Raw genomic sequence first — 20025 nt, 5'->3', positions numbered from 1 at the left:
GAGCAATTGGGTTCAAACATGGTTTCATTGAAATTGACAGCTTTCTCTATTTGTTATTTGATAAGGTGTTTTACCGTGCTCCATGTGCCTGTGCAATGTGTCTATAATCAAGACCAATGACTGCTGTAATATTTGGATGATATTTTCTGATTTATTTGATTGTGAAATAAAAGGCTGAGCTTGAAATTGCTGAACTGTTGACATTGGGGAATTGTAAAACAGACATTTAACTTGCCAAAATATCTTTTTTTTTCTTATGACATCTCATTAGTAGCAGTCACAGAACATTGGAAGGAGATTTTTGACACCTTTTATAGCTTAGTGATAAGAAACAGCCTTTTAAGCCATAATTATGAAAGTACATAGTGACCAAACAGCAACAAGCCTCATTCGAGACTGGGACAACAATAACTTATTGCATGAAAAGATGTTCAATTTGAGATGGTATAGCATTACTTGCTGACGTACTTGTTTGTAACCTCTTCCTGGATTGGTCCAGAAATAAAACAGCAAAGAATTTTCGAGTTACATATGCGATTCAATCTTTGAAAATTTGGATTTTGATTGGTTGAGAAAGGGCCTATTAAAGCCACTTAAACTCATATTCTTAGTCTGTTTGAGCAACATAAAAGTTGTTACATTTTAAAAAGTTATTCCTTGATGTTTAATTTGCTTTATTACTGATAATACCAGTCGTCGTCGTCTTCTTTGGCCTCCTTGTCTCAAGAGACAATGGATAAGTGCCTGGAGGTGGTCAGTGGTTTGTGGAGCAGTGCCTGGAGTGGCTATAAAGGCCAATTCTAGAGTGACAGACTCTTCCACAGGTGCTGCAGATAAAATTGGTTGTCGGGGCTTTTACACAGTTGGCTCTCTCCTTGCGCTTCTGTCTTTTTTCCTGCCAACTGCTAAGTCTCTTCGACTCGCCACGCTTTAGCCCCGCCTTTATGGCTGCCAGCCAGCTCTGGCGATCACTGGCAACTGACTCCCACGACTTGTGATCAATGTCACAGGACTTCATGTCGCGTTTGCAGACGTCTTTAAAGCAGAGACATGGACGGCCGGTGGGTCTGATACCAGTGATGAGCTCGCTGTACAAATGTGTCCTTGGGGAGCCTGCCATCTTCCATGCGGCTCACATGGCCAAGCCATCTCAAGCGCCACTGGCTCAGTATGGTGTATATGCTGGGGATGTTGGCCACCTCCAGGACTTCTGTGTTGGAGATACGGTCCTGCCACCTGATGCCAAGGATTCTCCGAAGACAGCGAAGTTGGAATTAATTGAGACATCGCTCTTGGCTGACATATGTTGTCCAGGCCTCGCTGCCGTAGAGCAAGGTACTGAGGACACAGGCTTGATACACTCGGACTTTTGTGTTCTGTGTCAGTGCGCCATTTTCCCACACTCTCTTGGCCAGTCTGGACATAGCAGTGGAAGCCTTTTCCATGCGCTTGTTGATTTCTGCATCGAGAGACAGATTACTGGTGATAGTTGAGCCTAGGTAGGTGAACTCTTGAACCACTTCCAGAGCATGGTCGCTGATATTGATGGATGGAGCATTTCTGACATCCTGTCCCATGATGTTCGTTTTCTTGAGGCTGATAGTTAGGCCAAATTCGATGCAGGCAGCCGCAATCCTGTCGATGAGTCTCTGCAGACACTCTTCAGTGTGAGATGTTAATGCGGCATCGTCAGCAAAGAGGAGTTCCCTGATGAGGACTTTCCATACTTTGGTCTTCGCTCTTAGACGGGCAAGGTTGAACAACCTGCCATCTGATCTTGTGTGGAGAAAAATTCCTTCTTCTGAAGACTTGAACGCATGTGATAGCAGCAGGGAGAAGATGATCCCAAACAGTGTAGGTGTGAGAACACAGCCCTGTTTCACGCCACTCAGGATAGGAAAGGGGTCTGATGAGGCACCGCTATGCTGAATTGTGCCTTTCATATTGTCATGGAATGAGGTGATGATACTTAGTAGCTTTGGTGGACATCCGATCTTTTCTAGTAGTCTGAAGAGACCACGTCTGCTGACTAGGTCAAAGGCTTTGGTGAGATCAATGAAAGCAACGTAGACGGGCATCTGTTGTTCGCGGCATTTCTCCTGTAGCTGGCAAAAGGAGAACAGCATGTCAATGGTGGATCTCTCTGCTCGAAAGCCACATAGTGCCTCAGGGTGGACGCACTCAGCCAGCTTCTGGAGCCTGTTTAAAGCGACTCAAGTGATGACACTCCCCACTATTGCTGAGCAGGGAGATTCCACGGTAGTTGTTGCAGTCACCGCGGTCACCCTCGTTCTTATAGAGGGTGATGATATTGGCATTGCGCATGTCCTGTGGTACTGCTCCCTCATCCCAGCACAGGCAAAGCAGTTCGTTGAGTGCTGAGAGTATAGCAGGCTTGGCACTTTTGATGATTTCAGGGGTAATGCCGTCCTTCCCAGGGGCTTTTCCGCTGGCTAGAGAATCAATGGCATCACTGAGATCCGATTTTGTTGGCTGTTCGTCCAGCTCATCCATGACAGGCAGAGAATGGGCTGCATTGAGGGCGGTCTCAGTGACAACAGTTTCCCTGGAGTACAGTTCTAGGTAGTGTTCCACCCAGCGGTCCATTTGCTTGCGTTGGTCAGTGATTGTGTCCCCTGATTTAGATTTGAGGGCAGTGATCTTCTTGATGGTTGGCCTAAAAGCTCTCTTAATGCCATCATACATTCCTCTGATGTTTCCGGTGTCTGAGGCCAGCTGAATACGACTGCATAGGTGTTGCCATTAGTCATTTGCGCAGCGCCTGGCTGTTCTTTGTGCAGCGCTTCTGGCTGCTTTAAGTGCTACGGGTGTTAACTCGCTGGGGGCTGGAGTAATCACTGAAACAGAAGAGGGGAAGTATTGAGAAAAAGGTGCCCCCGAAAACAAAAAAAGCCACGACCAGGCCCTCCATCGCGAACAGCTCCTCGACCACAGCTTCAAAGCGCCTGGGGGCGGTGTCCTGCTCGCAGCGCATCTGCAGCGCAATGTCGGCGAATTCCTGCTGGCACTGGCGCTCGAAGCTGTTGCCCATCTCTCGGAGGATGCGGTGAGCTTTCTCGGCGGCGATGGTGGGAGCTGATGAAACGTTTTATTACCTGCACCTCCAGCTCCCCCCTCCCAGCTAACCCCCCAGCACCCCCTTCCCCCCCCCCCCCCACCCCCTCGCACCCTCTTCCCCTCGCACCATCTTCCCCTCGCACCCCCTCCCCCTGCAGCCCCCTTCCCAGCTCCCCCTCGCACCCCCTTCCCACCGCACCCCCTCCACCCCCCACCTCCTCCCACCGGCATCCACCTATCCCTGAGCAGGGGCCCTAACAACCCCACTGCCTTCTGGGCGTCTCGGGAGAGACCAAGGCAATACCAGTAGTATTTCAGTAAAACAGATGGAAATTAATTTCACACATCAAAAGCGATTTGTTTAATCTAAGTTAGGTGGAACTGCATTAAAATTCATGGTTGAAAAGTCTTGCATTATATTTGAAAGATGTCATTGTATGACTTGTTGAACAATATTGTGCTCTTTGTAGCCACAGCTGCCCTCTAGTGGTTTTGTAGTTATGTTAAAACATGTTGAATTTAATTTCCCTTCCAGACTCAACAACATGAGCTAAAACCTGTTGGATCGGAAATATTGGTTACCAACAAAAACAAGAAAGAATACATTCAGTAAGTGTTTTGAACTTTCTAGGGTCATAGAATATAGAACATTACAGCGCAATACAGGCCCTTCAGCCCTCGATGTTGCGCCGACCTGTGAAACCATCTGACCTACACTATTCCATTTTCATCCATATGTCTATCCAATGACCACTTAAATTCCCTTAAAGTTGGCGAGTCTACTACTGTTGCAGGCAGGGCGTTCCACGCCCCTACTACTCTCTGTGTAAAGAAACTACCTCTGACATCTGTCCTATATCTATCACCCCTCAACTTAAAGCTATGTCCCCTCGTGTTTGCCATCACCATCCGAGGAAAAAGGCTCTCACTATCCACACTGTCCAACCCTCTGATTATCTTATATGTCTCTATTAAGTCACCTCTTCTCCCTAACGAAAACAACCTCAAGTCCCTCAGCCTTTCCTCGTAAGACCTTCCCTCCATACCAGGCAACATCCTAGTAAATCTCCTCTGCACCTTTTCCAAAGCTTCCACATCCTTCCTATAATGCGGTGACCAGAACTGCACGCAATACTCCAGGTGCGGCCGCACCAGAGTTTTGTACAGCTGCAGCATGACCTCGTGGCTCCGAAACTCGATCCCCTTACTAATAAAAGCTAACACACCATATGCCTTCTTAACAGCTCTATTAACCTGGGTGGCAACTTTCAGGGATTTATGTACCTGGACACCAAGATCTCTCTGCTCATCTACACTACCAAGAATCTTCCCATTAGCCCAGTATTCTGCAATCCTGTTACTCCTTCCAAAGTGAATCACCTCACACTTTTCCGCATTAAACTCCATTTGCCATCTCTCAGCCCAGCTCTGCAGCCTATCTATGTCCCTCTGTAACCTACAACATCCTTCGGCACTATCCACAACTCCACCGACCTTTGTGTCATCCGCAAATTTACTAACCCACCCTTCTACACCCTCATCCAGGTCATTTATAAAAATGACAAACAGCAGTGGCCCCAAAACAGATCCTTGCGGTACACCACTAGAAACTATACTCCAGGATGAACATTTACCATCAACCACCACCCTCTGTCTTCTTTCAGCTAGCCAATTTCTGATCCAAAGCACTAATTCACCTTCAATCCCATACTTCTGTATTTTCTGCAATAGCCTACCGTGGGGAACTTTATCAAACGCCTTACTGAAATCCATATAAACCACATCCACGGCTTTACCCTCATCCACCTGTTTGGTCACCTTCTCGAAAAACTCAATAAGGTTTGTGAGGCACGACCTACCCTTCACAAAACCGTGCTGACTATCTCTAATGAACTTATTCTTTTCAAGATGATTATAAATCCTATCTCTTATAACCTTTTCCAACATTTTACCCACAACCGAAGTAAGGCTCACAGGTCTATAATTACCAGGGCTGCCTCTACTCCCCTTCTTGAACAAGGGGACAACATTTGCTATCCTCCAGTCTTCCGGCACTATTCCTGTCGACAATGACGACATAAAAATCAAGGACAAAGGCTCTGCAATCTCCTCCCTGGCTTCCCAGAGAATCCTAGGATAAATCCCATCTGGCCCAGGGGACTTATCTATTTTCACACTTTCCAAAATTGCTAACACCTCCTCCTTGTGAACCTCAATCCCATCTAGCCTAGTAGTCTGAATCTCAGTATTCTCCTCGACAACATTTTCTTTCTCTACTGTAAATACTGACACAAAATATTCATTTAACACTTCCCCTATCTCCTCTGATTCCACACACAACTTCCCACTACTATCCTTGATTGGCCCTAACCTATCTCTAGTCATTCTTTTATTCCTGATATACCTATAGAAAGCCTTAGGGTTTTCTTTGATCCTATCCGCCAATGACTTCTCGTGTCCTCTCCTTGCTCTTCTTATCTCTCCCTTTAGATCCTTCCTGGCAAGCTTGTAACTCTCAAGCTCCCTAACTGAGCCTTCACGTCTCATCCTAACATAAGCCGCCTTCTTCCTCTTGACAAGTTCTTCAACTTCTTTAGTAAACCACGGCTCCCTCGCTCGACAACTTCCTCCCTGCCTGACAGGTACATACTTATCAAGGACACGCATTAGCTGCTCCTTGAATAAGCTCCACATTTCGATTGTGCCCATCCCCTGCAGTTTCCTTCCCCATCCTACGCATCCTAAATCTTGCCTAATCGCATCATAATTTCCTTTCCCCCAGCTATAATTCTTGCCCTGCTGTATATGCCTGTCCCTGCCCATCGCTAAGGTAAACCTAACCGAATTGTGATCACTATCACCAAAGTGCTCACCAACTTCTAAATCTAACACCTGGCCGGGTTCATTACCCAGTACCAAATCCAATGTGGCATCGCCCCTGGTTGGCCTGTCTACATACTGTGTCAGAAAACCCTCCTGCACACACTGGACAAAAACAGACCCATCTAAAGTACTCGAACTATAGTATTTCCAGTCAATATTTGGAAAGTTAAAGTCCCCCATAACCACTACCCTGTTACTCTTGCTCCTGTCAAGAATCATCTTTGCTATCCTTTCCTCTACATCTCTGGAACTATTCGGAGGTCTATAGAAAACTCCCAACAGGGTGACCTCTCCTCTCCTGTTTCTAACCTCGGCCCAGACTACCTCAGTAGACGAGTCCTCAAACGTCCTTTCTGCCGCTGTAATACTTTCCTTGATTAACAATGCCACACCCCCCCTCTTTTACCATCTTCTCTGTTCTTAGTGAAACATCTAAATCCCGGAACCTGCAACATCCATTCCTGTCCCTGCTCTACCCATGTCTCTGAAATGGCCACAACATCGAGATCCCAGGTACCAACCCATGCTGCAAGCTCACCCACCTTATTCCGGATGCTCCTGGCGTTGAAGTAGTCATGTTCTTTACATTTGTATTTACTTATTTGTGTAACTTTATTTATGATTGAAGGTAGATATTTTAAACTTAGTCCATATAAATTTTGTGTTGAATATTTTTTCACGCATGAAGATGAATTGTATCTTTCTGAGGAATTTCACTGCTTTGAGCTCCTGCTATAAGCACTAAGCAAGCCCAAAATAGGCTGTGAAATAGTTGCAGAGTAAAGCTTGCTTTAATTTTCCCAATAGTAAACCCTTAAGTTCATCAATAAATACTCCCCTTCCACCCTGTCCTGCTGCACCACTGTAGATTTGGTCCATTTGCAACATCAGCTATCTTTGTGACTTATCTGAGTGAGATGCCTAACTATTATGGCCAGCTTTGTGCTGGTAACTGGTGCTGCTTATAACTGGGTTGAGGCTTTGCTGGTATATTTAACTCGGGACTTTGAGATTGCAGAGAAAGGAATTTTTATCCCATCAGTTTAGGCTAAATTCAAATTCTGGTCCCAAAGATGAGAGGAAAATATTCCATACAGTTTGCACTCAGTTCATAAATACTCGTCTGTCTAAATTACTGAATATAGAAACCTGTGGTGTGTGGTCTATTAATGTTGTTTTTCACTGTTATTTTGCTTTATTTAGCCTGGTGATGCAATGGAGGTTTGTCAATCGAATCCAGGAACAAATGAATTCTTTCAAAGAGGTAATGAGACAAAATTTTCAAATTACTTGGATTGTGCATTGGTTTATTGAATTTAAGATGTTTCCTAATTAGGTTAACCTTGGTGCTGAAACTCCTTAAGGTTGAATCATCTGGATGTGTCTTAAAGTTAGAAGGAAAGGAAAGGCAAGAATGCTATCACTGAAACAAGGCTGGCATATTGCCAGTTTAGTTTCCGATTCAAGACAAACATTATGTCAAGTTGTGTAAGGTTGTGGGGATTCTTTCCTGGATAATTCTAATGGTGCAGATTTTGTGGTTAGCAATGAACGAATGGTACCAGTCGTTCATTGCACTTACACTTGCCCACAGACGTTTGCACTACAGCTTGCAGAAACTAGAAATCCATTTTGGTGCAGCATCTTCCATAGGGGATCTGGGAACCTGTATGAACTGGGCAAGAAATGATGTCTCATTAACTAATTAGAATGAAGAATATTGAATGAGGCACTTGGAGTCTGAGCCAGGAAGTGTAAGTTAGAATATTTAATTCAATGCCAAATCATGTGCAGAAAGTGAAATAGAGAAGGATTGAGAGATAAAGGAGACAAAAGTAAAACCAACAAATCAATAACTAAAATCTGAAGGAATGAGACTCCACACTTTTAAAAGTCAACTTTAAGTGCCAGAAGTGGTTGTCAGTAACTAAGACTTAATACATCATTAAAAATTTACTTACATTTGTATGGGAAAGTCCTAACTTTTTCTAACATATTTGGTGGGTATCTAGTGGTTAAGTACGCAACTTGTTGTCCTTCATGTGGTTCAATACCGAGTCTCTCAGTGAAATTCCATTACTGTGAAGTTTCTGGAGGAGCAGGACAACTTGGACAGCAGCTTCCTGATCTCTGGGTTTAACTGCGTATGTACAGTCACTGGGCTTTGCTATCTGATTAACACTTTGACAACAGTGAGTGCTGATAGCCTCATCATTATTTTTCCCACTAAACCTGGCCAATATATTGATCTCTGCACTCTAGTTTTTCTTGGCCAATGCCTTATTGACAGATCTATAGGTATCAAAAGCTTATAGATATAGTCACTTTGCATTTTTTTAAAAATGTATTCTACATTTTTTGTGTGATTGTATTAATTAAGAAAAATATAATACTGAGATGTCCACTAAATGAAATAACTGATTTTTAAGTTTGTGTTTAAACTTTGTTATTGAGACACTGTAGAAAGTGCACATATTCACACACTGACTTAATTTCTTATTAAAGCTTTTAAATGCTTTGTGTTAAGTACTTAAAATAATTACTTGATACCTTGGAAACCATGAAACATGTTTGCCGGTAGCTATTTTGAGTTTCAAAACACATTAACATCATTAGAAAATTAGGTAAATCTAATTTTGAAGTGATTTGTTGTCTAGATTACTTAACCTTCACTGCTGTGGGCAATGTTGGTATCACTTATGCCACATGTGGTAACAGGAAAATCCTGATGTTTCTATTTTCAGGGTTTCTTTGAACTGATACCACAAGACATCATAAAAATATTTGACGAGAATGAATTGGAGGTAACCTATGGATTTCGTTCATTTTCAAGTACAAATATATTTTCAACCACCTTTGTTCTGTGTTTTGATGCTATTTGTATATTGGTTTCCAGCTATTAATGTGTGGACTTGGGGATGTAGATGTGAACGACTGGAGGGAGAACACAAAGTACAAAAATGGTTACAATGCAAATCATCCTGTCATACAGTGGTTTTGGAAGGTAATGCAAGACTGGAAAATCCAATGTGATGCATTTAATTGCTGATGTTTAAGTAAGGCCTATAGATTGTCACTGTTTAAACATTGCATTGTGTTTTTCCTAATATTATAGCTTTCTGGCATAAATATAGTGATTTTTATTTGCAAAAAGACACTTTTTAAAAAAAAAACTACCTTTAGAAATAGATGTAAAAAAAAAAGGCCTTGAACTTTCTAGACAAAGAGGAGGAAGAAGCAAATAGTCATATATGCTGGCCTTCCCATCAATTAGCCCAAAATGATTAGATGATCATATTGGGGATACAGGAGGGAATAAATGAGGACAGGCAAAAAAGAGAAAGGGGAACATTTTAGTTTTGTAAAATTTTCCTGTGTACGTGGAACTAAAATGGGAAGTGTCTTTACTGTCCAGTCAAAATCCCGTGTACGAAATGAGCAGTTGCAAGAAAAAAAAAGTGTTTTTTTTTTTCGTTCTTGTGTGCAGACTGTGCTGTTGATGGATTCAGAAAAGCGCATTCGATTCCTGCAGTTTGTGACTGGCACCTCTCGGGTACCTATGAATGGATTTGCTGAACTGTATGGTAAGCAGAGTTGAACATATGAAAGTTCCCATTTAAAAAAAAATAAGTGTTTTCTTGCTGTTTCAAAATTTATATGAATGTCTTCAGAAATTGAATAATTCCAAAATGTATTCATGATTATGCTGTTTGATTTCTTCTGCAAACTGCAATTAATACTAGATCAATTACTAATTTTAAATCTGAGATTGATATTAAGGTATTAAGGGATATGGGGCAAAGTTGGGTATATGGAGTTAGGTTGCAGGTCAGCTGTGATCTCACTGAATTGCAGAACAGGCTCGAGGGAGTAAATGGTCTACTCCTCTTCCTGTGAATAAACAAAAGATTGTGCATGTGGTTTATTTTTGAAAGCTATGTTTTTGTCTTTTACTCCTAGGATCAAATGGACCACAGTTATTTACTATTGAGCAGTGGGGAACACCTGAAAAATTACCAAGGGCCCACACATGGTAACTTTCCCATTTTGACTGTTGCATTTTAGTTTAACAACTAAAGGAAACAAAGATGAAATCAGGTTGCTAAATCTGGAATGTAGAAGTCCACAGGGATTACATAGAAAACTTCAAGTTGGTTAACACGATATATAAAGCAAATTGTTAAATCTTTTTTCAGTTTCAATCGCCTGGATCTGCCACCTTATGAATCATTTGAAGAATTACGAGAAAAGCTTCACCTGGCAATAGAGAACACTGAAGGTTTTGATGGAGTCGATTGAGTGACCTTGCTGGCTGATATAGGTTTCTGACATCATGCAGCAAATGTGCTGAAAAATGAAGCAAATTTATCCAGAAATGAAGTTCTGGGGTTAAGTCTTACGTGTAGGAAAAATGTGTCATGCTTTATTAAGCTCACAAATAACTAACAGACTAAGTACTCAGTAATATTAACATCAGTTCCCTGAGCTCTCATCTTTGGGGCTCTGATGAGTAGCTGTTTTTTGTTATAAACTGGTTGAATATGGCTGATTTGCCTTGACATACTTGTCACGCCAACTGTTAAAATATGTTATATGGTTTAAATGCAGGCAATAACTCAAAAGTCCCATTCAACTCCGTGACCTCACAATGCAGGCTTCTAATGCTTAATGTTGTTCAGTATCTATTTTTTACAGCACCCTTTATCACATGTCCTTAATTAGGAAGGTGCATGTAAGATTCAACAACCTGGCTTACCTGTCACTGCCCTTCCTGTACAGTTGGGAGGTGTCTGTGTGCCAAGCCAAGTTAGTTTGCGGTGTTGAATCACTGCTGTTGTGTCACTTTAGTGCCATGCTTAACTTGGTATCTGATGTGTAGCATAAATGTTAAGTTTAACTAATTTCATGTATGAGTTAAAATTGATGACCTTTGTTCATACAGCTTCAATAAACTACTGAAAATTTAACTCTGTAAAATGAATGGGTAGATTACTGAAATGTGAATTTAGAAGAAGGTAACCCAACTACATATGAAGCCCGAGTGCCAAATTTATGCTTTGAAATGTAATTTTGTCACCAGCTACAAGGTTCGAGATGGACCGTGTTTATTTATAAAATCTTTTTGAATTGTTATAATAGCACTTCTCAAAATGTGATTATGATTAATACGACTATAATTGTTATGCTTTCAGAAACTATCTTATATTTTTCACTTGACCATTGATCTTGCATTTTGAGGATTCCAGATGCTATACTTAATAGTCCACAGGTGTTGGTTTTAGAATTTATGCTTGCAAGCTTAAATACTTTGGTGGCTTGTCTATATTGACGCGAAGAGAAGGGAAAGAGGCTGCTGAAGATTTGCTAGGTGTGCTATGTTTACATAGTGGAACACATTATAAGATATACTTTTTTAAAGTTTCCCCTTGTGACTCAAAAAAAAATTAAGTTTGGTGAAACATTTTTTGGACTCCAACAAATCAAGGAAGCTAACTTGTTTCAGTGAATGGGAAGTCTCAGTGTTCTGAGATGCTATATTTTTTGGAGTGAAAGTTGGAACCTGTAAACTAGACTTTGTCAAAAAGACAACCTACATTTATGGTGAAACAATTAAATTTGCTTGACATTTTCCAAGTCCCAAAAAGCATGAAGCTTAACTTAGCAAGGTAATAGTTAATAGACCCTGACAGTGAAAATATAACAAAGTTTACACTTTAGAAAAAAATTATGTATTGGTTTACAGTGGGTTAAATCCAATGCCTGGACTTGAATTTTCTTACATGGTTTAAAGTGTCTGTTTCAAGCTGATTACATGGAGGAATATCCATACTGACACATTGGAGTTTTTAAGAAATGATGGTTTAAACACAGGCATTATGTTAAAGATGTGAATCCTGGTGTAGTCGCTGCCATTTCAGGATGCAGAGAGTTGAACTGAATATTGTAACAATTGGTCTTAATCGTGGATTTTTTCAGAGATTCTCCTCGTGTAATAAAACCTAATGACTGTAAAAGTTGCCCCTCTTCAAAGATAGCTTGGAGTATATGGCAATTATGATAGGATGTGTGTATATATTACTAACTATAGTGATTCCAATTTGTACATGTTCCTTAAATTATATTTGTGTTCTGCACAATATATATTCACTTCAGATTTGTAAATATCTTATGAAAATAGCCCACTAACTTATATAAATGCTATATTAAAAATGATGCATGCAATGTTATCTTTCATAATTAAGGTTATAATTCAGAGTAGAATTTGGAACCAGAAATCAGATCTGATGGAAACAATTTTGTAAATACATATAGTGCACTTGTAATGAAATTCATCTGGAAGAGGGATTTTGTGGGCAACACTTGGGAAGTTGGTGTACGAAGTCTATTTATAATAAAAACACTTTTCATGGAAGTTGCGGTTTGATTTTATGTAGGGAAGATTTTTGAAGTTCGCCACCGCTGAGCCCCCGCAATATTTCACACGGGGGCTCATTTAAATGGTGGGGGCGGAGTGGCCGCTCCCAATGATGTAGGGGGGTGGGGGGGGGCTGCTGCACCCCCGGCAACAACATCTGGCGCCACCGTGCAGGCACCATTTTTAAAAGGCATCATGTCCTTTGAAGCAATTTAAATGTTTAAAGGGACAAGTTCATTTAAAAATTGAAATAAAAATCTGTTCATAGGTGCAATCCTCTCTCCCACCCCCCCCCCCCCCCCCCCCCCGAATGAATAAACAGTTAATTTTTTTGCTCTATTCTCCCAAAAAAGTGAGTTCTCACTTATGATCTTTCCCCCTGGAATTTTATTCCTTTTGACCCTCACCATTCCCTCACCCCTCCAACCTGATAATTTCAGTCCTACACCCCACCCCCCCCCCCCACCCCCCCAGCAGTGTCTCGCCTCAGAACTCCATATGGAGTTCCAAAGGTGTGCAAGTTGCAGCTGGCGCCCGTAATATCGCCGTGGGACGGCCAGGTAAGTGCATTCACATTTATTTGCTTGAATTTTAGTAGGGAAATGAAGGCCCCGCGCTTGGCAGTGGGGGGAACTGCATCAAGACCTTGCCACTGTCGGTAATATGTGGCGGGGCCTTCTCTGCGTCATGGGTTGTGGCGGGCCTGTCCCGCAAGCATTTTACGGGCCCCTCCGCCATGACCCATAATGTTGAGGGGCTGGTAGAATTCAGCCCCCTAAGTCTAAAGTCACTTGCTCCTCCCAAGCAATGCTACACTTGGCTCCATCCTGAAAAAAGCACCCCTTCAGCATTAGTGTGGCAATTTTCATTTTCTATGGTCGTGATCTAGTCGTTTGGTAGTACAGAACTTGAGTATTGCTGAAAACAGAGACAATTTGTCGAAGCTTTTCATCTTGCACTTATCAGGGCAATTCACAAGAATACCAATGTAAGGGATGCAACAAATTTATACTGTATGGGAAGAAAGTGCTGATTGGTAGAAGTGTTGCCTTTGAGAATGGACCAGTTTATGATGACTGACAGTTAATTGGCAAGCTTTGTTTGAAATTTAAACCATTTAAATTTAATTTAAACCAAGGCAGCTTGAATCTGGTCAAGGCATTGCCCTGAGGAATGAACCAGCGAATGGTTGTAACTTATTTTGTTCAGCTGAAACAGGCGCAATGTGTGTAGATGTTCTTTCTGCCTGCAAAGAACAGGCCCCTGTATATTAATATATATGTAGCTAAATAATCCTCAGTGTGGTAAAAATTACCCTGACAACCCATTTAAGATTGTCAGTTGGGCTCGCAGTGTGGCACATTTGCGTGTACTGGAAGCTACAAGAAATCAACACATTCTTTATATAGTGTGTTTTGTACCAATTCATTTATAAAAGTTTATCACTTTTAACTTGGTTCCAGTTCACTTTAAGTTTAGGGCTTTTACCTGATGAATTTACATCTTTATGTAAAATCTAAATTGACTTTTTTAACTCCGATAGTGTTGCTATAGAATGATTTTACTGGAGCTATGATCCAATCAAACACAATTTGCATAAAATACATTGATTGGTATGGCTATACTATAATTCCCCACTCAGTGACCAGATTGGTTGTGATGGGGAAATTACATAGGATTGAATTTTAAATTGAAGGATACATGCAGTATATAACTTCCTACTTTCAAAAAGTCAAATAGTCTGTACTAAGACAATGTAACTGATTTAAATCCATGTTTTCTTGCATAGTGTTCAAAGGGAACTGCTGTTATTGTTTGAAGAATGAGTCTCAATAGTTTACTGCAGCCTTTCTCCCCCCCCCCCCCCCCCCCCCCCGCCCTTCTCTTACCCAACATGTGTTTTGAAATGTGCTGCTGTCTTGTGGACACTACTTGGTTAATTTTTAAGTGTGCAGTATTTTACTTCTTCCTATCCCTTAAGTTTTTCCCTCAATCCTGTTGTACCACTGACCTGTTAGATATTACCAGTGTGCAAGCTGGGAGAGGAGTTTGTGCTGCCAACCATCCAGATCTCTCTTCCTCTCTCCATGTAGGTAAACAGTTAGCACCCCACTCCAGTATAGCTAATTGCAGACTCATACCTGCAGCCTCCAGTGTTCACAGCACCGTTTGCTGCTGTATGATTCAGAATTACACGCCAGATGAATGGGTAAAGAGAAGGGACAGAGTTTAACAAAAATTGTACATCAGCGAATAAGGTCATTGAAGGGAACAGAAGCAAAACATGAAATTAAAGCTTTTTTTATCTTGCGCAAAGCATCTACAATAAGATAGTTGAACTAGTTGCACAAATAGAGGTAAATGATTTTGATCTAATCGTTATTACAGAGATTTGTTGATCAAGGTTGGGAAATAAATATTCCAGGGTACACAATATTTCAGAAAGACAGACAGAATTGCAAAGGAGGAGGGGTAGCCCTGATGGTAAAGGATGACATAAGGGCATTAGTGAGAAAGGATATGGCCTCAGAAGATCATGAAGTAGAATAAGTATTGATGGAAATTAGAAATAGCAAGCATCAGAGAATACTAATGGGAGTAGTTTATAGACCCTCTAACAGTAGTTATACTGTTGGACAGAACATTAAACATGAAATTATTGGAGCTTGTAACAAAGGCAATTAATAATTGTGGGGGACTTTAATTGTCATATAGACTGAGACAATGAAATTGGCAAGAGTGGTCTAGAAGAGGAGTTTGTAGAATGTTTCAGGACAGTTTCTTGGAGCAATACATTGTGGAACCGACTAGGGATAAAACTGTTAGATCTAGTATTGTTAATGAAGCAGGGTTAATTACTAATGTCATAGTAAAAGAATCACTGGGAAATAGTCATCGTAATAGCATTGAATTCCATGTTAAATTTGAAAGTGACATCCTCCAATCGCAAAAAGGAATCTTAAATTTAAAGCCAATTACGTAGGTATGAGGGGAGAACTGGCCAAGGTAAATTGGGTAAATAGACTAAAAGTTATGGCGGTAAATGAACTTTCGGAAACCTTTAAAGAAACAATTCAAAATGTTCAACAAAGATACATTCCATTGAAAAACAAAACGTCAGCAAGAAGACCCATCCATGGCTCACTCAGCAAGTTAAGGATAGCATTCATTTAAAAGAAGAAGCTTACAATGTTGCAAAGAAAAGTAGCAAGTCTGAGGATTGGGAGTGTTTTAGAAACCAGCAAAGGGCCACCAAAAAGTTGATAAAGAAAAAAACAGAATACGAGAGTAAAGTAGCCAGTAATATAAAAACATTGTAAGTGCTTTTATAGGTATATAAAAAGGAAGAGAGTAGCTAAAGTAAATGGTCCCTTAGAAGCAGAGACAGGAGAAGTCATGGGGATTGAGAAAATGGCAGAGGCATTGAACAAATATTTTGTCTGTCTTCAGAGTAGAAGACACCAGTTTCGTACCAGAAATAGGCAGTAACCTAGGGGCTGAAAAGAGTGATGAAATTAAGACAATTAATATCAGCAGAGGAAAAAGTATTGGAGAAACTTAAGGGACTAAAATCTGACAAATCTCCAGGACCTGAATGCCTACACCCCTAGGGTTCTAAAAGAGATAGTTGCAGAGATAGTGGATGCGCTAGCTATGATTTTCCAAAATTCCTTAGATTCAGGAATGGTCCCATCACATTGGAAGTTGGCAAATGTTACACTGCTTTTCAAGAAAGGAGGGAGAGAAAACAGCGAACTGCAGGCCAGTTAGCCTATCCATCATTGGGAAAAGGCTGAAATCTTATTAAGGAAGTCTTAACAATGCACTTATAAAAGCACAGTATGATTAGAATAATTTAACATGGTTTTACTAAAGGGAAATCCTGTTTGACAAATTTATTAGAGTTTTTTGAGGATTTAAGTAGTAGGGTAGATAAAGGGGAACCAGTAGATGTAGTATACCTGGATTTCCAAAAGGCATTCGATAAGGTGCCACACAAAAGGTTAATAGGCAAGATAAGGGCTCATGGATTTGGGGATAATATATTAGCACAGATAGATGATTGGTTAACGGACAGAAAGCAAAGAGTGTGCATAAACGGGGCATTTTCAAGTTGGCAGGCAGTGAATAGAGGAGTGTCGCAAGGATCAGTGCTGGGACCTCAGCTATTTACAATCGATATTAATGACTTAGATGAAGAGACAGAGAGTAATGTATCTAGGTTTTGCTGATAAGAAGGTAGGTGGAAAGGTAAGCTCCGGGGAGGTCACAGAGGCTGCAAAGAGATATAGACAGGTTAAGTGAGTGGACAACAGGATGGTAGATGGAGTATAATGTAGCAAAATGTGAAGTTATGCACTTTGGCCGTAAGAATAGAAAAGCAGAATATTTTTTAAATAAGGAAGTGTTGCTACAATTATACAGGGTTTTGGTGAGACCAAACTGAAGTACTGCATGCAGTTTTGGTCTCCACATTTAAGAAAGGATATACTTGCATTGGAGGCAGTACAGCGAAGGTTTGTTAAAAATTGGTTCCCTAGGATGAGGAGGTAGTCCTATGATAGGCTGAGTAAATTGGGCTTATATTCTCTGGAGTTTAGAAGAATGAGAGGCGATTGGATTGAAACATATGAGATTCTCAAGAGGCTGGATAGGGTCGACTCAGAGATTGTTTCACTGCTCAAGGAATATAAATCACAGGGGGATAGTCTCAGAGAAAAGGGGCCGATCATTTAGGACTGAGTTGAGCAGAAATTACTTCACTCAAAGGGTTGTGAATCTTTGGAATTCTCTATCCTCAAGGGTTGTGGATGCTCCACTGTTGAATATATTTAAGGCTGGGATAGTTTTTTGGTCTCTTGGAATCAAAGGATATGGCAAATGGGTGAGAAGGCAAAGTTGAGGCCTAAGATCAGCCATGATTGTTCATGATCATTTTGAATGGTGGAGCAGGCTCGATGGGCCATTTGGTCTATTCCTGCTCCTATTTCTTGTGTTCTCATATTCAAAAATGCAGTGCCTTCCTGAAGCTCCTCACTATGACGATCTTGTGCTTTGCAGTTTTGCTGTGGAAATTTCTACAATATTCTGATGAAGCAAGTTACAATGCAAAGCTGTGGAGCCACAGTGGTAACACCATATGATCCAGAATATAATGCAGATAGAAGTTATACTTTTGCCATCTCCACCGTTCTTGGACTTTGAGAATTATTTCTCCCAGTGCAGCGACAAAGAACAGTCGGAAGAGAATTTTGTTAGAGCAAATTATTGAGATTTATCATTTCAGTAGAATTTCCTTTGAAAACATAGAAAAATGCCCAAGATTATTACTAATACTTGTGATTACTGTATCAAATGTACAACTTTTAAAATTTTTAATAAATAAAACTTCACTCAATGTGGATTCTCTTGTCTGATTACTTATTTTAGTACGTTATGTCTTTGGGGAAATTATGTAAGTGACAGATTTAACAGCTTTTAAATAGTGCAGCTTGGTTAACTTTCCTGCTATTATTGTAACAACAGTTCTAAGACACAAATAAATTCTATCCTGATGGTCTGAACCTAGTAGCCAGTATGTTTTTTTTAAAAAAACTTGTATTTACATAACACAGTATCATGTCCTAAGGATCAAATTGCTTTACATCCCAAGTAAACTTTGTGAAATATAGTCACTGTTGTTACAAAGGTGCACAAGATACCAGTTACAAGTTCAGGTCTCTCTAACTGCTGTCTCGGGTACAGTGGTAATAGTCACTCCCATCCGCTGTATGAGCATCATATGTTTAGGGGTGAACCCATATTGCCCAATATCTAATTATACATTGGCACAACCCATGGGTATTACAATAGTATCCCATTGTGATCAGAACTGAAAATTTGTGTCTTTCCAATATGCCCACACATATGCCTCTGTTTTCTTGAAAACACTTGGTAAGATGAAGCTAAATACAAATTGTTGAGCTGTTTTTTTTTTTTGCAGACAGCAAATGAGTTACTTGACTTGAACTGAAAAAACTAACTACTCTCTCCTGCATCCTAACCAACTGAGTCTAGGCAAAAGCCAGCCCTGGCAGTTTTGTGTTTAAAAACAGATTCAGTGTGTACTTGCACCCTCTATTTTTATCGCTGTGCTCACAATTAGAGAGAAGGCCAATGTCCGACAACCCAGGATCAGGGACTTCCCAACATAATGAGTGCTTATCGATTACTGAGGAAAGCTAATAAATTGCTTATTGTCTTTGGGGAAATTATTTCAATGCTGAATTCATTAACATTTTAACCACCTTTCATTTGTGCTTTTTTAGTGAATGCATTTTGCTTTAAAACCCGACATTTGAAAGCAATACTTTTACAATTTTTCCACAGGAAAAAATTGTAAAAAAAAAACTCTATGACCAATATGAATGGTAACTGATGCTTTTTGAGGAAGTAATGTTAGGAACAACTCCCTACCCTTCAAATAGTATGGCACTTTTTTTGTTCCTCTTATCAGGCAGATGGGACTCCCTTTAAAGGGCCTCTTCTGCTATTTGTTCCCAATCTGCTGTCAGGTGTGGGATGGGTGGTAATTCGGTGGTAATATATTCCCGTACCTCTTGATCTGTATCAGTACGTTGGATCGTGAGATTTTCCTTTATCACTACCCTCTTTATTGGCTTAGGCAGTACTTGTCCACCAACAACCAAGTCCGAGGTAACATTGTGAATGGCTACATTGTGTCCCTCCAGAGGGCACTGTTTCCATCCCTTGTTGTAGTTCATTGCAGCCGTAGCTATGTAATACATTTGCCCCACAAGGGCATATTGTAAAAAGGTCTGGTTATTAACAGGCAAAATGGACAATGAACAATTTTCATAGGTGCTGAGCCCGCAATTTGTAAGTTTCTGTCTCGTTGTCTCTTCCGGACAGGCCCAGTGATCCCCCCCTTGATGACATTTTGACAAATCTACCCCTTTCTCAACACCATCCATTACAATGGCATAAGATGGTGGGTTATTTAAGGATATCCAAATACCCTCCTGGTACTTGCCCACGTTATGGACTCTCTTTAATTGCTTCCGTGTCGGGGAATATGAAACACTGCCGCAACATAATATCTTCCTCTATCCTCGTCACAGGTACCTAACACTCTGTTAGTTAAGGTCAGCCTTCTGTTCCCTCTGGTATACCCAATGTTTTTCCCGCGCACGCCAACCCATCCACTCCCGCATAATACAAATTTAAATCTTCTCGCTGTCCTTTGTTGGTTCGAACTATCTTGATCTGCTGAGCAAAGTTGTTTCTGGCCACGGGATAGTCTTCCCGCGTCGACACTGCTTCAGGCACATTCATTTGTCGTGATAGCTCCAATGCGGATTCACCCATAGTCCCAAATATGGTCAATCCAATTGCAATGCAATGTATCACCCTCTTCATTGCGGGCTGGACCTGTAATATACAAGTGTAATTTCTGCTCTTATTTACAGTTTCTTTCTTAACCTATTTTAAGTCCAGTCTCTCCATACACTGAGCCAGACTGTCTATATCTTGTTCCCAATTTATTACTGATTCTAACTGTCCATGTCTCCTAGACCACTTACTTCCCCTGTTTTCTTTATTTTTCTTTCATTTTTTCCCTCGATTTCTCTCTGTATGTGGACGTACAA

The 20025-nt window shown here is 40.8% G+C and overlaps 1 protein-coding gene across 4 annotated transcripts in view; it reads left to right on the top strand.

Annotated features, from left to right (window-relative positions):
* The window catches only part of LOC137352429 (E3 ubiquitin-protein ligase NEDD4-like), a 139186-nt gene extending 121412 nt beyond the window's left edge, over positions 1 to 17774 (top strand). For all 4 annotated transcript variants that reach the window (XM_068017843.1, XM_068017842.1, XM_068017840.1 and 1 more), the window contains 7 exons: positions 3614 to 3687; positions 7165 to 7225; positions 8706 to 8765; positions 8858 to 8965; positions 9449 to 9545; positions 9922 to 9994; positions 10158 to 17774. In XM_068017843.1, coding sequence (XP_067873944.1) covers positions 3614 to 3687; positions 7165 to 7225; positions 8706 to 8765; positions 8858 to 8965; positions 9449 to 9545; positions 9922 to 9994; positions 10158 to 10260 — 576 coding nt within the window. In that variant the 3' untranslated portion in view covers positions 10261 to 17774. The remainder of the gene's footprint in view (positions 1 to 3613; positions 3688 to 7164; positions 7226 to 8705; positions 8766 to 8857; positions 8966 to 9448; positions 9546 to 9921; positions 9995 to 10157) is intronic.
* Positions 17775 to 20025: the final 2251 nt, after the last annotated feature.

Source organism: Heterodontus francisci, chromosome 38 (assembly GCF_036365525.1).
Source record: "Heterodontus francisci isolate sHetFra1 chromosome 38, sHetFra1.hap1, whole genome shotgun sequence".
Taxonomy (NCBI): domain Eukaryota; kingdom Metazoa; phylum Chordata; class Chondrichthyes; order Heterodontiformes; family Heterodontidae; genus Heterodontus; species Heterodontus francisci.
The sequence above is the reverse complement of the archived record's forward strand: the minus strand, read 5'-3'. Positions and strand labels throughout refer to the sequence as shown.